This window comes from Rutidosis leptorrhynchoides, chromosome 9 (genome assembly GCF_046630445.1).
Source record: "Rutidosis leptorrhynchoides isolate AG116_Rl617_1_P2 chromosome 9, CSIRO_AGI_Rlap_v1, whole genome shotgun sequence".
Taxonomy (NCBI): Eukaryota; Viridiplantae; Streptophyta; class Magnoliopsida; order Asterales; family Asteraceae; genus Rutidosis; species Rutidosis leptorrhynchoides.
In genome coordinates, this window is record NC_092341.1 from 49020108 (window position 1) to 49038338 (window position 18231).

An 18231-nucleotide genomic window follows, 5' to 3' on the forward strand; every position below is an offset into this window, starting at 1 on the left:
GACACTTCTTCAAATTTGATACGTGGAAGGTAGGATGAACTGAGCTCAATTGAGTCGGAAGATCCAAACGGTAAGCAACGGGTCCAACACGCTCCAAGATTTCAAAAGGACCAATGTATCGCGGGTTTAACTTTCCACGTTTTCCAAAACGGATCACACCTTTCCAAGGTGCGACCTTCAATATTACACGGTCACCCACGTTAAATTCGAAGTCTTTACGTTTAAGGTCGGCATAACTCTTTTGGCGATCACGGGCTGTCTTGAGTCTCGCTTGAATTTGGACAATCTTCTCGGTTGTTTCATGGACTAACTCGGGTCCGGTGATTTACTTTTCGCCTACTTTGGCCCAACAAATAGGAGAACGGCATTTGCGGCCATACAACGCTTCGAAAGGTGCAGCATTAATACTCGAATGATAACTGTTGTTGTAAGAGAATTCGGCTAGCAGCAAATGCCTTTCCCAAGCCTTTCCGAAATCAATAACACAAGCACACAACATGTCCTCCAAAGTCTGAATCGTGCGTTCGCTTTGTCCATCGGTCTGTGGGTGATACGCAGTACTCATGTCGAGACGAGTCCCCAAGGCTTCTTGCAAAGAACGCCAAAATCTAGAAGTAAAACGGGCGTCTCGGTCTGAAATAATCGATAAAGGCACACCATGATGAGATACAATCTCTTTTATGTATAGTTGAGCGAGTTTTTCCATTGTATCCATTTCTTTCATGGCTAAGAAGTGTGCAGATTTGGTAAGACGGTCAACGATAACCCAGATGGTATCGTATCCGCCCACCGTCTTTGGTAGTTTCGTGATGAAGTCCATCGTTATCCTTTCCCACTTCCATTGCGGGATTTCTGGCTGCTGAAGTAACCCAGAGGGCCTCTGATGTTCGGCCTTAACCTTTGAACAAGTCAAACACTTCCCAACATAAGTTGCAACATCCTTCTTAAGATTAAGCCACCAATACTGTTCCTTGAGATCGTGGTACATTTTACCGGCTCCTGGATGAATCGAATATCTTGACTTGTGGGCTTCGTCTAGAATGAGGCTTCGCAAATCCCCATAACTAGGCACCCAAATTCTTCCGGCGAAGTATCGGAGTCCAGTCTCCTTAACGTCGAATCGAGAGACGAGAATGTTCAAGTGTTCATGAGAAATATTCTCCTCTTTGAGAGCCTCATCTTAGGCTACTCGGATCTGGCTATTGAGGTTCGAATGAATGGTGATGTTCAGGGCCCGGACACGAAGAAGTGACATCCTCTCCTTTCGGCTCAAAGCGTCGGCTACAACATTGGCCTTGCCAGGATGGTAACGAAGTTCACAATCATAGTCGTTCAGCATCTCGATCCATCGTCGCTGTCTCATGTTCAGTTGTTTCTGATCGAATATGTGTTGCAGGCTTTTGTGGTCGGTGAAGATAGTACTTTTAGTTCCATAAAGATAGTGTCTCCATAATTTGAGCGCAAAAACAACGGCTCCAAGTTTGAGATCATGAGTAGTGTAGTTTCGCTCGTGAATCTTCAGTTGATGAGAAGCATAAGCAATGACCTTCGTTCTTTGCATCAATACGCAACCAAAACCATTTTTCGAGGCATCACAATATACGACGAAATCGACACTGCCTTCAGGAAGTGATAAGATAGGCACGGTGGTTAACTTCTACTTCAAGGTTTGAAATGCTAATTCGTGTTCGGTTTCCCAAACAAACTTCTTCCCTTTGTGAGTCAGCGCAGTCAAAGGACTCGCAATTAGAGAGAAATCTTCAATAAATCTTCGGTAGTAACCGGCGAGACCTAAAAATTGGCGGATATGAGTCGGTGTAGTGGGGGTATCCCACTTGCTGATAGCTTCGATCTTTGTGGGATCAACCTTGATACCTTGATCGCTTACAATATAACCCAGGAATTGGACTTCCTTCAACCAAAACTCACACTTGGAGAATTTGGCATAAAGTTGCTCTTGTCTCAAGAGTTCCAACACTAGTCGAAGATGTTGCTCGTGTTCTTCTTCGCTTTTGGAGTAGATGAGGATATCATCTATGTAGACGATAACGAACTTATCCAGGTATGGCTTGCGTACACGATTCATGAGATCCATAAACACGGCAGGTGCATTGGTTAAACCGAATGGCATCACGAGAAACTCATAGTGATCATAACGGGTTCTGAACGCAGTTTTCATCACATCACTCTCCTTCAACCTCAACTGGTGATAACCGGACCGTAAATCGATCTTAGAGTAAACGCTTGATCCTTGTAGCTGATCAAAATGATCGTCTATTCGGGGAAGGGGATACCGATTCTTGATCGTCAACTTGTTCAGCTCACGATAATCGATACACATGCGGAAAGATCCGTCCTTCTTCTTCACAAATAAAACAGGTGCGCCCCAAAGTGATGAACTTGGTTGGATAAATCCACAGTCTAGCAGTTCTTGTAGTTGGCTCTACAACTCTTGCATTTCAAAAGGTGCGAGTCGATAAGGTGCGCGAGCTACAGGTGTAGATCCTGGCACTAAATCGATCTGAAACTCCACTGCCCTCGTTGGCGGTAATCCAGGCAATTCTTCCGGAAAGACATCGGGAAACTCGTTCACTATTCATACATCGTCCGCGCTTTCCACCTCGTTTTCTAATGTTTTCACATGTGCTAAAATAGCAAGACGTCCTTTCTTCATGATCTTTTGTGCTTTCATGCAACTAATGAGGTTCAGCTTCGAGTTACATCTCTCTCCGTAAATAATCAGTGGCTCACAATCTCCGTGTGGTATACGAATAGCTTTATCTCCACAGATAATGTCGGCCCTTACTTTGGTCAACCAGTCCATACCGACAATCACATCAAAACTTTCCAATTTGATGGGTATTAAGTCAATCTCGAAATCTACACCAGCTATATTGATAATACCTCCTCGGATAATTTGGTCAACTTTCTCAAGTTTTCCATTGGCTACCTCAACAAGCATACTCTCCTTTAAAGGAACTAACGACCAATCTATCTTAGAGCAAAAGTGTCTACATACATAACTCCTATCGGCACCAGTATCAAATAGGATAGAAGCTAATAGATTGTTGATAGTGAATATACCTGTAACCAAGTCGGGATTCTCACGGGCATCCCTTGCATTTACGTTGAAAGCTCTTCCACGCGCTAGCCCGCCGTCCTTTCTCTTGTTGGGACATTCATTCCTGAAGTGACCCTATTGTCCACACTCATAGCATTTCCTTGGTCCAGTAGGGTTTGTCTTCACAGTTGGGGTAGTGATCTTACAGTCTTTACCAATATGCCCAGTCCTTTTACACTTTTCACAGACCACGTTGCAGTACCCGGTATGATGCTTGTAGCATCTTTTGCACTGCGGGAGACTACCCTTGTAGTTAGGGTTTGAGCTAGGGTTCGGGTTGGAGTTGTTTCCCTTGAAACTTTCATGCCTCTTAGCTGGGTTTTGATCAAAGACCCTTCCCTTATTGTTGTCCCACTTACGTTTCTCATTACTAACTCCCGATTCAGATTTCCCCTTTTCTGGTTCTTTACTGGTAATTTGGTTCATTAGGGTGTGCGCCATGCGCATAGCTTCCGGGACATCAGCTGATTTTGAAGAGGTGACATTTCCCTGAATGGACTTGGGAAGTCCCCACAAATACCGTTCCATTCGCTTAAATTCCGGGGTAACCATCGTGGGGCACATCAAAGCTAGTTCCAAGTACCTTCGATTATAACCGTCAAGATCAGTTCCCACAACCTTCAACTCCCAAAACTCAGCTACCATTTTCTGAATCTCTGTTCTGGGGCAGTACTCCTCGATCATAGCCCCCTTAAATTCCTCCTACGGTGTAGCATAAGCCTCGTCAATACCCTTAGCCTGAGCAAGTGTGTTCCACCAGGTTAAAGCACCGTCCGACAGTGTACATGAGGCATACTTAGTCTTGTTCATTTCTGAGCAGTTGCTCACATGGAGCACAGCTTCCAATTTCTCAAACCACCTCGTGAGTCCAACCGGCCCCTCAGTACCACTGAAATTGTGGGGATTGCAGCTTTGAAACTCCTTATAGGTGCACCCGTTATGATTGTTCTGGTTAACAGGTGGAGCTTGGGGGTTGACATTCGCAATTGCTGCGGCTATTCGTTCAGCTATCATTTCCTCAATCTGTGCTGCTGTGAGCGTTGATTTTTCGTTTGCCATTGATCTTCGAAACAGAAATTTCGACTTAAGTCAAAATCCAGCATTCAATAAATAATAATACAGTTTATGGTAACCAACATGGAATCAACACATCGCATGTTAATTAAGTAATGCAACTAGATACAGGTACCACAAAATCATCATATAGTAACGTAAATAGAACACCGTAAAAAAATTAAACAACACTAAGTTCCATTCATTAAATAAGAAAGTTGCATACATCCGCATAAGATTCGTACAATACATGAGTAAAATATGAAACTACAAACGGGATTACATAATGAAATCTAATACAATAGCCCTATGGTGATGGTGGGTAAAGGATGTCCATCATGTGGGACACCTGGTCCTCGAGCTCAGTTACCCGAGCATGGAGGATATGCACTTCCCTCGTCAGTTCCTCGACGACGGGGGATGCTGGTGGGGCAGGCGGTGCAGACGGTACAGGTGGAGCTGGTGGTACAGATGATGCTGGTAGAGCTGGTGGTGCATACGGTCCAGAACCAGAAGTAGACGGTGCATAACGGGAAGCCTTATGCACGAATGGATCGGCAGGGTAAGGCACAACCCGCTTACAGGCGGTTACCTTAACCAAATGTCCGCGTGCGTCCACGAACGGTCTACCTCCGTTAACCCCTGGAATAACAGTACCATCAAAACGATACCGCTTCTTCTGCGGGGTAGAGGGCGGCTGCACGGGCGTCTCCTCAGGGTCCTCGTCGGAATCCTCCTCGCTGGAGTCATCGGATGATGAATCGTCTGAATCATCTGAAGGTGGATGTGCTTGACCGGTAGTCATAAGTCGGTATCTGCCAGGCGGGATCGGCAAGATACGTCCATCAGGAAGGCGTCTAGCCCAATGTCCATGCTCATTACGGAAAGGACCGTCCCTATTTTCCCCAGTAATCACAGCACCACCGGAATGGTGCTGTGGCTCCGGGAGTCCTGGGCTATGTGGAGCTGAAATCTCCTCTGGGTCTTCGTATCTATCGGAGATGATCATCAGGTCAGGTGCGTGGCTACTGTCCCCAGAGGATGAATCGCCAAAGTCACTGGAGGGTAGCGATGACGGGATCTGTGAGTCGGCAGCAGTAGCAGGCGAGGTGGCAGAAGAATCTGAGTCGCTGTCCAAGTCAATGATGATGGGCGGGATATCCGACATCTGAACAAGGAAAAATAACTTTTTCCATGTCAGTAAGTCATATAGAAAGCACTTATTAGGCAAAGTAACTACGACAGTCTAGATCATCTATAGCAGTAAGTAGCATGGCAATAATGACAAGTATCATGCAATCGAAAGTAGATAGTAGCATGCAGTAGCGAAAACAAGTAGCAGTATATGGTATATAGCAGTAAAAGTAAGCAGCAGCATGCAGCAAGTTCCGCAGAAACAAGTAAACTAGCAAGTTGTAGATTATCCTATTAGTGAATCCTACTCGTTCCGGTCTAGACTCACTAATGCAACCTAATCCCCTACAACCAATGCTCTGATACCAAATGTGATGCCCCGTACAAAATTAACGTGTACGGATCATCAACAACAGGATCATTACAAGGTCAAACACTATATGCTGTTTTAAAATAAGTTTGCATTCATAAAAAGGGTGACGTCACAACCAACATCAAAAGTTTTACAACGAAAGTAGGCTTCTACGAATAGAAGAAATTAACATAAGTACGAGACCCGTAGGTCATTAAAAATTCGTTGTTTCAAAAGTAACATAGTTTGTTAATGAAAGGTAAACGTTTCATGCAGAGACATCTCTAACAAAATCAGCGGGAGTCTACACAGCAAGACAACTACAGCGGAAGCATCAAACCTCTAAGCACATGAGAAAACATGCTTAAAAATGTCAAGACGAATGTTGGTGAGCTATAGTTTAAGTATAACAGTAATGTAAGGTAGGCCACAAGATTTCAGTATTTCAAAACAGTATGAAAAGTATATGTTCATCCGTGGGCACTTGGTAACTAACTTAATGTAATATCACCCCCTAAAAGTACACTTGGCGAGTGCGTAAGTTTATGAAGTATTAAACACCCGTTAAATGCTAGCGCTACTAGCCCGAGTGGGGATGTCAAACCCTATGGATCCATATCTAAGATTCGCGTTCACCGGTTCAAAGACCAATGACTAAACGTTACCGAGCTAAGGGGAAAGTTTATGCCGTTGTATAACCCACACATATAAAGTTTAAGTACTCGTGCCTAGTATGTAAAACATAAAACGTGCATGTATTCTCAGTTCCCAAAATAGTTAAAGTAAAAAGGGATGCGATAACTCACAGTGAAAAGTAGTAAAGTCGGTACGAGATAAGTAAGCAAGTAGTTGGTTCGAAAGGTCCTCAACCTAAGTCAAAAGTTACTAAGTCAGTAAATCGTTCCAAAAGGTTTAAAAGTATGTAAATTAGGTCTTAAGTATCATCATCATTCATCATCATAGGTAAAAAGTAAAGTAAGTTTTCAATCAAGAATAGAGATCGAAACAAAGGCTGACTTCGTTCAGCTGCTATGACCTCTATACAAACTGAAATGAGGTGAGACCAGTGGTTATGGCTCCGTATATGAGTCCTTTAACCACTGACCAATTTTCAGAACCAAACTCATCTTCGTTTGACCGTGGCGACGGTTTAAGTGGGAGTAGGTCAGAAATTTTAGCACAACGTTACAAAGGTGTAGTGACTTCGGAAGGCTATAAATCCTAAACCGTAAATCGGATTAAGACGAGTCTTAAACGAAAAGTCATCTAATCGAACCGAAAATTCTGGAAATTAACTTTTCCAGTAGCCCAGGTTAGTGATCAGACCTCAAAAACAGTAAGCAAAGTACTCCGGTGGGTTCTTGGTGCTTGATGTTCATCACGGTTCTCATCCTTGATGCTTGTAGCTTGAAGTGTACACTCGTTGATGTGTTTGCATCATATTTACCAAGTTTTGACCATTATAACACTAGTGTATGTCTAAGATATGTAGCACAACTCATTTAATGGTTGTAGGAAGTTTGATGAACCAAAGTTACATCAAGATCTTAGATCCGACACATACATGAGTTCTAATAGTAATATTAAGCTATAAACTTGAATGTAAACTAAATAAACAAGATCTTAAGTTGTAGAACTTAGATCTAAGTTAGATCTTGAAGATCATAGACTAGAAAGTCTAGATCTAGTGTTCTTAAGTTAAATCCTAAGTTATGAAACTTGGATCTTTACTTTAATAAAACCATAAGTTATGAAACTTAGATTTTAATCTTGTAGAATGTATTTTAGCTCATAAGCTTTTGTTTACAACAAAATTGGAAGACCATAAGCTATGGAAACTTAGATCCAACATAAGTGTATGAAGTTATAACTAGAAAGTTAAACTTTCATGTTCTTGAACTTACAAAGTTTATACTTTAGTTTCAAGAAAAATGAGATCAAGTTTAACTAGTAATACTTGACCAAAATAATAACATCTCAAATTTAAAATACATACAAAAGGAAGAAATAAACTAAATCTACAAGTAACAAGTTCATGTTTGTTTCATACTTAAGAAAATTCAAGCCAAAGCTTGGATCTTTAAGAAAATAAACCTTAAGTTTACAAAACATGAACACAAATAAGATCTTAAAGCTTATGAACTTTAGATCTTTATAATATCTCAAGTGTAGAATCATAAGCTAACAAGCTTAGATCCTTGTTCTTGATTCTTCATCAAAACAAAGGATGGAAGAAGCAAGATTACATGAAGATACAAGCTAGAAAGCTTGATCTTTAACAACAAACAACAATCTAGTAATTTGATGATGATACAATTCGGTTTCAAAGGGAGAAAAAAGAAAGAAAGAAAATACTTTACTTACAATTTAGAGAGAAAAAGAAAGAGTGAAAGTAGTGTAAGAATGAGGTGTGTGTGGAATGAGTTCAAACTAGCAAATAAGTAACAAAAAAAAATAAAAATGGAGCTCACTCCTCCTTTGCCCAATGCCGACGGTTTTGATGGCCAAGAGGGGAAGTCAAAACTCAACTTTCAAGTGTTGGAAGGTGGTGAATACTAGTATGAGGTATAAAGTTAAATACATGGGAAGATGGTCATGCATGCTTGAAACATTTTTGTCTCCACACTTAACTAATTAATCCATGCTTAAACTTAAAGAATCATTAGCATAATAGTGGGCTTACTAGTAGTCCATTAAGAAAAGTAGGGTGGGCTTCCAAGTCCAATAATATAAGCCCAAGTATAAGTAAGCAATAAATTAATAAAAGCCCAAGTAATTAACTACTTACATTAGTTAATCAAAAATGATTAATAATAATTAATCATGAACGTAAATAATATTCTAAATAATATTCGTGAAAAGCGTGTGTCACAAAGACAAGTCGAGATATGGAAAGTCAAATACGGTAACAAATAAAATGTATAAGAATACATTTAGTACAACGCAAGTATTAATAATAAATATTGATAATACAAGTCGGAAAATCCAGGGTCATTACACCAATAATCAATCAAACAACACTTACAGATGAAATGATGAAGCTTGAATCAACAAATTACACCAGCATGATCGGGATCCAACTTTTGTGAAAATCAGTTCTCAAACCCTAACAAATTGATCAGGTAACGTAAATTGAACATATTACAAATCCTAAAATCACAGATGGAATGAATGGTTGTTTGAATTGAATGATTGATCGATTTGTACCGTAACTGTTATCTCTGGTTTCAAATCAGATACACATACAAATAAAAAAAGAAAGGTTTATATGAAATCAAAGGCTTTGAATCAGGAATACTTACGCCGTTCATTGATAAATTAAAAACACAATCGATTGCAGGACATGAGAACGGTGTATGGATTTAATCGACCAGAATTGGTTTAATTTAGGTTAGATATAATTTAGGTTAGATATGGAAGTTACACGAAACTGATTTAGCGTGTAACCCTAAATCATATTATCCATGGATAGATGAACGGATACCTGCCACTCCATCATGATACATTCTACCGCATCTTTATACCACCCAGATTTTTGGGACGATTTTGGCGCTTTCGAAGAATCCAATGTTAATATATAAAAATTTTACAATTATGTCGAGAAAAACGTGACAGATTCGTTGGCGGTAGTGGCGTCGCCTAATACGGTGGCCTAAAAGCATAATCGACGTTGAAAAGGATATGGAGGTTTTCACTTTTGAAGAGGGAGATGGTTTGAGATGATAAGTCGTAACCCTAAATTGATTCAAAGGATTTTGAATCTAAGCCGTATTAAAAGGGGACAGGTGTAATTTTTTCAGATTAATTAACATTAATCCGGATTAATTAGCGAAATTACATGCGGATAATGAGGATTAGGGTGATTCTCGAGATGACACGTGGCAATATGCCACTTCTTTATAGTATTCAAAGATTATACATGCCATTTAAATTCATATATATATATATATATATATATATATATATATATATATATATATATATATATATATATATATATATATATATATATATATATATGGTCATCATCAAGAGAGAATCACTTTTTTGAGGGGAAGTGGAGGGAAGTAAATTTTTTTTCGCTTTTTTCGAAAAAAAATTTCATACATCAAATTTAGGTGAAAATATGAACATTTAAAAAAGACACTTTATGACGAATGTTATTATTTAGGCGAGAAAACGATCGAAAAAATAAATGATAACATTCATCATGAGTAATGTTTTAATTAGAGTTTATTTGCATTGTTTTGTTTTCATCTTGTGTGAAGTGTTTTTTTTGAAATTTAGCCCGATTTAGAGTTTAGGTTTTAGGGTTTAGTCCCTAAAACCAAAACCCTAAACCCTAAACTCTAAACCGTTCGTGTTATTCAATCTAAACCCTAATTTCTAAACCCAAAACCCTAATTTCTAAACCCTAATAGCTAAACTCTAATTTTTAACCCCCTAATTTCTAAACCCTAATTTCTAACCCTTTAAGAAAAACACAGAAGCAAAACATTCATTGCATTGAATGTTATCATTTATTTCTTCGAGCGTTTTTCCGCCAAAATAATAACATTTATCACAAAGTGTCTTTTTTAAATATTCATATTTTCATGTGATCTTAATGCTTGAAAAAAAAAATTCAAAAAAAAATGAAAAATATTACTTCCCCCCACTTTCCTCCAAAAAAGTGTTTCTCTCTTGATTAAAACACTATATATATATATATATATATATATATATATATATATATATATATATATATATATATATATATATATATATATATATATATATATATATATATATATATATATTGTCTACGTCTTACCTCCCTCATACTCTAGTTATGTGGAATTGAGTTTTGTTGTTGTTGTAATATTTTTAATATTATTCTTTTCGGGATGACTTGTCGTCTCGAAAAGGGCAAACTGAAAAGGGTCTCGAGTGTCAGACAGGAAAGTTAAAGTGGGACCCACGGTTGTCCAAAAAAAAAAATGCTGTCGTCCCGAAAAACTCTCTTGGACGAGGCATTCGAGACGACCCTTTGTGGACGACTTATCGTCCGGAAAGATGTTCTGAGACGACTTGTCGTCCCCAAAGATCACCCCTAAAGGGCAATTTCTAGTAGTGAATGAGATTGTGAGTTCAAACCCTGTCATGAACATATTCGTGGATCAAAACAGGTTGGGTATGAGATTGTTTTAAGTTTGTTGTTCCACCGTTTTACAAGGTCGGTTTATAAACTTAATATATATAGATCTCTTTTGGGTTTGGCAATCCTTATGGAAAAAAAAGAATACTCAAAAACAATGTGTGGTGCTTTGAGTAGAGAAAACGAAAGGCACAAATTAATATAATTCCAAGAAGCCTTTTTTGCTTGTGACAGTCAAAAGAAAGATTCTGGTTCTTTTCAAGTTTTCGAAAAAAAGAATACGGGTATATAACATACGTACAAGTATTATTATTTGACTATTTGCTATTAATATAACTTGATTATATTAATACGTTACTTGGGTTTGGACTAGCATCCATTGGCGTTGTTTGAAAGTGTAGTGGACTATCCAAAGAGACGGTCATACCCTTTGACCGTAGGTTTCTCTCAGTTCATCAATTTCTTCAAGAAAAATATACTGTTAACTCATCTTGTGATTTTATATTGTTGATAATTGATAACTATTATTGGTGTAGCTGGATTTTTGAGATAAATTAATCGTGTGCATGTTTTATTAAATAAGTGGTTATTTAATCTTATAAATTTTGTTTATAAAATAATACGTAGTAAAAGAATATTATTTTAATTATCCATTGCGTTAATCTAAATTATTAAAAGTACACAGGATTTTTCAACAGAACATAACATGCATAACACTATATGGTCTTGTTCAGTGGCGACTCCAGGATGAAAACTCAATGAGGTCCTAATTTTTTTTTTTTCAAAGTTAAAAAATTTTAAAGGGAACTCTAGTGGTTATTTACCTCTAAAAAACCTTAAATTTTAAAAATATATGGGGTCCTATACTTAAATTTAGTGGTGTCCTATACAATTTGAAGAATACATCGTATAAAAAATTTCCAAAGTAGTGGGATCCTTTGACCCCACACCAATGCATGTAGAATCGCCTCTGATCTTGTTTAATAAGCTAATGCATTTACGAGTATATATACTTCTCATGTGGTATTACATATGTGTTTAGATTTACATTCCATACAAAAGGTAGCAGGATGAAACAACATTTCAACATGTCACAATACTTTAAGGGAGATGCGGCTGCGTCAAAACAAGTTTCAAGGTGCTGTTTTTAGTTATTTCGATATGGTATTTTGATTGAGTTTTGTTGTTCGAAGGGTTGTTCTTTATAGTTTATGATTTAATTAATTAAGTGGATGTTTCTAAATTTTAGTATCGGTGACGAACTAGACCAAGACAAAAATCATGTCGGTCATGAAAATATTACAACGTTGCAAGCAACTCAACAATCATCAACATTCGACCCCATAGAAAAGATCAAATACGGGTTTAAGTACTTCGAGATTGACGAATTCGAGTAAGCTACTTAGAATTAATTGTCAAAGAATGGTTATTTTTCAGTTTAAAATGATGTATGAGAGATTGCGTTTAAAAATATATATATTTTACATTTGCAAATTGACGTTCTGGAAATAAAGATATACTACTATTTAAATAAATGTTTTTCAAAACTACGTTTTATATTTAGCGATTCAGATAATTTTGATCAAAACACTCATGTTGCACGAGTTAATTTCTACTTGTTTTAATTTATTTCTATTAACGCTAATTCGCAGTGAGTATCCAGATTACTATAGTAAACTTGCTGAGAAACAGGAGCCCAAGGTAATTAATTAAGTCATTATCACATTTTTAATTAAAACTAGCATATGACAAGTTAGGTTAATTACTTTAATACGTAGTAACTTACTTTAATATTTTAATACGTAGTAACTTATCAACTAATCGATTATAAGTCATGCAACAAATTTAATATTAAAAGGCAATAATATTAAATTGGTGCAGTTTCTAATTTTTGCTTGCTCGGATTCACGAGTTTCGCCTACGAATATCCTAAACCTACGACCCGGGGAAGCTTTCATGGCTCGTAATATTGCAAATATGGTCCCAGCATTTGACCAGGTGAAAGAAACAGCCCTTAAACCTTAACATTATTTTAATAAAGCACAAAGTTTATTTTCTTTTATTATTTTCAAATGTTAATGTTAACTAGATTTAGTAACACACTAATGTTTGTTTTGCAGCTAAAACAAGCTGGAGTTGGAGCAATAATTGAATACGCAATCGTAGCTCTCAAGGTCATTTGACAACTTCACTATAGTTGTTTAATTATGTTATAAATTTCTAAAAGCTTAATTAGGTATAGGATGATCAATATACTCAGGAGCTCGGTAAAACTCGACAAAACATAACAAAACTTGATACATGTATAAAGTATAAAGTATAAAGTATTACCTTTAATTTGAAAATAGCTAGATGAGCTTTCTCAATAATTAGACAACATAAAAATTAATTTTTATTTTACAAATTATAACAAAGTATAAAGTATTATCTTGAAAAAAGAAGTAAACAAATGTATCCATTTTGAATAGAGCAAGCGAACTAAAACCAAATATAAAACTTTTGTCAAATTTGATATGTAAAAGTTAGCTAATTTTGCACACGTTAAGTCAATTTTTTCATAAAGTAATTACATGTATCGAGTTAATACTCCGACTCTGAATTTGTGAGTTTAAGTCCAAAGGATGGACATATATGTGAAAATTGTATATATCTGTCGATGTAAATATATTGCCTTTCAAAAAAATTACGTCACTTTATCATATAGGTTGAAGTTATCTTTGTCATTGGACATAGTCGATGTGGTGGAATTAAACGATTATTGTCTCTACCCAACGTCGAAACTTCCTTGTAAGTCACTTTTGCATAATTGTATTATACTCCGTTTACACCACAAAGAAACACTAAGTAACGTTGGAGTATTATAACTTATATTAAAGAAACGTTTACTAATTGTAAAATTGTCTTTTTTTTATTATCATATAAAAGTGACTTTATAGATGATTGGGTTAGCATCGGCCAACCTGCGAAAGCAAAGATTATTGCACAGAATCCTTACGCATCAGATGAAGAACTACTTACACTTATTGAGAAGGTAAACGATCTAATCTTTATATTTATGACTAAAAGAAATTGGTAACTTGAACAGAGAAAATTTTTGTTTGCTAAGTTTCTTTAATACTTCGTCCGTCCCAATTTGATAGTCCGCAGATAAAAGGTACACAATTTAATAAATTATCACACAGTATTTTTTATCTCATTATTGTTATCTATTTATAAAAGTGGACTATTAATTTTGGATATTCCACAAAAAAAAAAGACTATTGAATTGAGACGTAGGGAGTACTAAATAACACATGATGACTTGTATTAAATTGTCTACTTTGAATTTTGTAAATACAGGAGTCGGTGATGAATTCTTTGGTGAATTTACTATCATACCCCTATGTTCGAACCGGAATAGCTGATAAGAAACTCAAACTAATGGGCGGGCACTATGATTTCGTAAACGGAAATTTTCAAATTATGGAAGTTGATTATGATATCAAACCAACAATCGACATATAAGCATAATGGGGTTCCAAGGGATTTCATATTTGTACTTCATATGTTAAGAATAAGCATGATTTGCATTTGAGGAAGCTTGTGTTTGTTTTCAATTGTTATAATAAGTTTGTCTGTATGCCAAAAATAAGCAGAAGGTGCACATGAATAAAGTCTCATCTTCTTTTAATGTTATTAAATATGTTGCTTATATAAAGTCTGGCAATTAAAACTAAAAGTAATATAACCTTCAATTTTAACAATCGACAAATATATTTGCAGATAATCCTTTACACTATTATTTAGTTTCTCTAACTTTCGATAGTACTGTCAACATCGTCATGAATTAACGTGTGTGTGGGTGGCATATGATCGCGAAGGTGGTTAAGTCATGGCGATATCTTCGTGTGTGTGTATATATATATATATATATATATATATATATATATATATATATATATATATATATATATATATATATATATATATATATATATTTTCATTTCTTTTCTAATTGTTTATTTGTTACAGCTTTGATTCTACTTTATATTTTTATGCAAGTGTTCAGAGTTCTCCCTATCTTCACGTGAAACTAACTACTATTGTCTATATATTAACCTTTATCAAATTCAAGCGTTAATTTCAATTATTGAGTTGTAACTAGTGTTATGGGCCTCACTTAGTGGGGCGAGGGGAAAAGGAAAAATGGCTCTCTGTTTGTAGCCGCAATGTTAAGAAGGGTTGAAGTTTACGTTATTTATTTACTCCGTAATATTATATTCGATCCGAATCTTGGGCATGTTTACATGTGAAAACAATTTTAACTCCTTGATCAATCAAATTGTATCTTGACTTACTGTAATTAAAATATCAAATAGATAAAGATGATACCGTGAGTAAAGCATGACCTTTTACAAGTAGTGGCGGATTCATGAATTTTTTTTCACCAGGGGCAAAAAAAGGAAAAAAATTAAAACCGTAGCAATATTTTTGGGCAAAATATGAAGGTTCTGAGACAAAAAATGAAGGTTTTTTTTAGCAAATTATGGAGGTTTAGGGGCAAAATATGAAGGTTTGTGGGCAAATTTAAAAGTTTTGAGGCTTAGTATGGAGAATTTTGGGCAAAATTAGAAGGTTTTGGGACAAAATATGTAGATATTGGGGCAAAAAAATCCACCGGGGCAAAGTCGAAAAATTCAAAATTTTTACACTAAAATTGCAAATCGCGGGCGCCCCCTTATCCCCACATAAAATCACCCGTGTTTACACGATATCAGACGCCAGAGTTCAACAATTCACTCAATCGGTATCCAACAATAGGCACATAACCAAGCCTAGACCAGCAAGTTATGTCTAGACATAACTAAACTCAAATAGTAGATACCATATAAGTAACTCGGTTATTAATGCATTATTAAACACATATTAATAATAATAAACAGGACAAGCACTTGTAATTTGGTCTCAAAATAGAAGATATCTAAATTCCAATCCCTTGATGAATAAGGATAGGGAAAACGGGAAAGGCGGTTACGTAGAAAACCAATAACAATCCAAGGTTAATGTGTTTGTAATCAATTTTACTCAGATGGTTTTATATTTCATATTCTATTTAAAGCGTTTAATATATACCAGAGTCAAATATATGCAATATGGATGTTAAGATATGTAACTTTATAGCTTGGTATAGGCACTAATCCATGTCTTGATTCATGAAAAACAATTGAGAACTGATAAAATGATACTAGTATAATTGATACAAAGTGTACAATTGAGAAAAAAGTACGACTAAACTAATGAGATAGTCCTCCTGATTTGTACAAGATTATTGGTTTACTCCTTATATTTTTTTCGTTGAAGATGGTCCTCGTGATTTGCCATTGTAACTGTGATAGTCCTTTTTATTGTCGGTCATTGAAAAATTCCACTTAGTCATGTACAAAGCATGTGAGGGCAAAATTGTAATTTTATATTTTCTCTCTCGTTGCCTTTATCCTTATTTATCCCTATAAAAAACAACTATAATATTTTCAAATCCTTTCAAATCCACACTTATTAAAAATCTCCATTTATAATATCAACATTTAGGCATTAACCTGCCATTTTCAAAACACCTAAATGGGAGTTTATTTCACCTTTTTGCAAGTTTAATCATCACAACAAACAACCGAGGTAGATATGGTAATTTAAACTTACCACTTTTCACTTGTTGATCTCTGATACTTCTTATCCTTTTGCTAGCCTTGTGTACATATATGAATATGTACAACCACACATATATGAATATGTACAACCACCACCACATAAACCTTTGATTTAGCCCTTTGATTAGACCAGCATCGAAAAACAAGAACTTTATGAACTCATCAGAAAACAGGAACGATTCAATCATCGAAACTATACTCACCAGATCGGTGTTCTTACCTGACGGCGGTTGTAACACCCTGATTTTTTTTAAACACAACGGAAGTAAATACTAATTACCAAATCAGCCTTAGTTAATGTTTACAAATCATGGTTGCGAAATCAACTTAATTATCATTCATTACAACATTCTAAAACGACTACGAACCAACTTTATACAACAACTGTATTACATAAAACAGTACAAAATAAACAACATCAGAGTTTAGCTAATAGTCAAATGTGACAACCCGAAAATTTCCGACCAAATTTAAACTTAATCTTTATATGTTTCTGACACGATAAGCAAAGTCTGTAATATTGATTCTCAAACTTTTTGAACTAATGTTATATATTCAGTTAACCTTTGACTATTGACCGATTATTCACGAACATCTATATATATATATATATATATATATATATATATATATATACAATAAGTTGGAATATTAATTATTCATAAATAACTTGCAATGTGTATTTAAAAACTGATTTATGTATATTAAATAAAGATATATACATATATATAATTTCAAGTTATTTAGTAAACGATAGTAACATTCGTTTATTGATTCGATTGATATTTAGATAAGTTAACTAAAACGTTTATGATGAACAAGTAAAGCACTAATTTACTACAGTATTTTTGAATTGCTACAGTACCCGAAAAGCTACATTGTTTTCGAAATTCACTATTTGCTACAGTAAAAACGACTTTGCTACAGTAAAACACTGTTTGCTACAGTAAAAACGACTTTGCTACATTAAATACTATTTGCTACAGTAAAACACTATTTGCTACCGTAAACACTATTTGCTACAGTAAACACTATTTGCTAAAGTGAAAAATATGTCGACAAACAAGAAAACAAAACATATTGGGTGCGTACCAGCTGGCCATGCGTTCGCATGGCAAATGGGCATGAAACCCATGCGATCGCATAGGGTTGATTTTCAGGACAAGTCTATAAAGCTCGTCGATTTCTGGTTGCAGGCACACACACATATTCTTATCTCATTCTCTCTGTATTATTATTATTATTATTATTATTATTATTATTATTATTATTATTATTATTGTTATTATTATTATTGTTATTATTATTATTATTATTATTATTATTATTATTATTATTATTATTATTATTATTATTATTATTATTATTATTAAGATTAATAATATTAATCTTATTATTATTATTATTATTATTATTAGTATTATCAGATATCGTTACCGTTATTATTAGTATTATACATAAAATACTACGATGAGGTCATGAGCGTATTATTTCAAAACGGGTTTTTTTCGAGCGGGATAGAACTAAGGAAATTATGGGTTATAGCTAAGGAGGTGATGGGTATGGTTCGGGGGTATTGCTCGTGAGATCAAACTAGTGTTTATTGAAATGTCCCGTTCATATTGATTATAAACGTTCCATATTAATTGATTTCGTTGCGAGGTTTTGACCTCTATATGAGTCGTTTTTTCAAAGACTGCATTCATTTTTAAAACAACCATAACCTTTATTTTATCAATAAAGGTTTTAA

At 35.4% G+C, this 18231-nt stretch overlaps 1 protein-coding gene across 1 annotated transcript; it reads left to right on the top strand.

Annotated features, from left to right (window-relative positions):
- Positions 1 to 11828: 11828 nt before the first annotated feature.
- Positions 11829 to 14497, top strand: LOC139866955 (carbonic anhydrase 2-like). Its single transcript, XM_071855258.1, has 8 exons — positions 11829 to 11935; positions 12047 to 12190; positions 12450 to 12498; positions 12679 to 12795; positions 12918 to 12971; positions 13502 to 13584; positions 13723 to 13828; positions 14137 to 14497. Exons 1-8 carry the CDS (start codon positions 11868 to 11870, stop codon positions 14299 to 14301), a joined length of 786 nt encoding a protein of 261 aa, XP_071711359.1. The 5' UTR covers positions 11829 to 11867; the 3' UTR covers positions 14302 to 14497.
- Positions 14498 to 18231: the final 3734 nt, after the last annotated feature.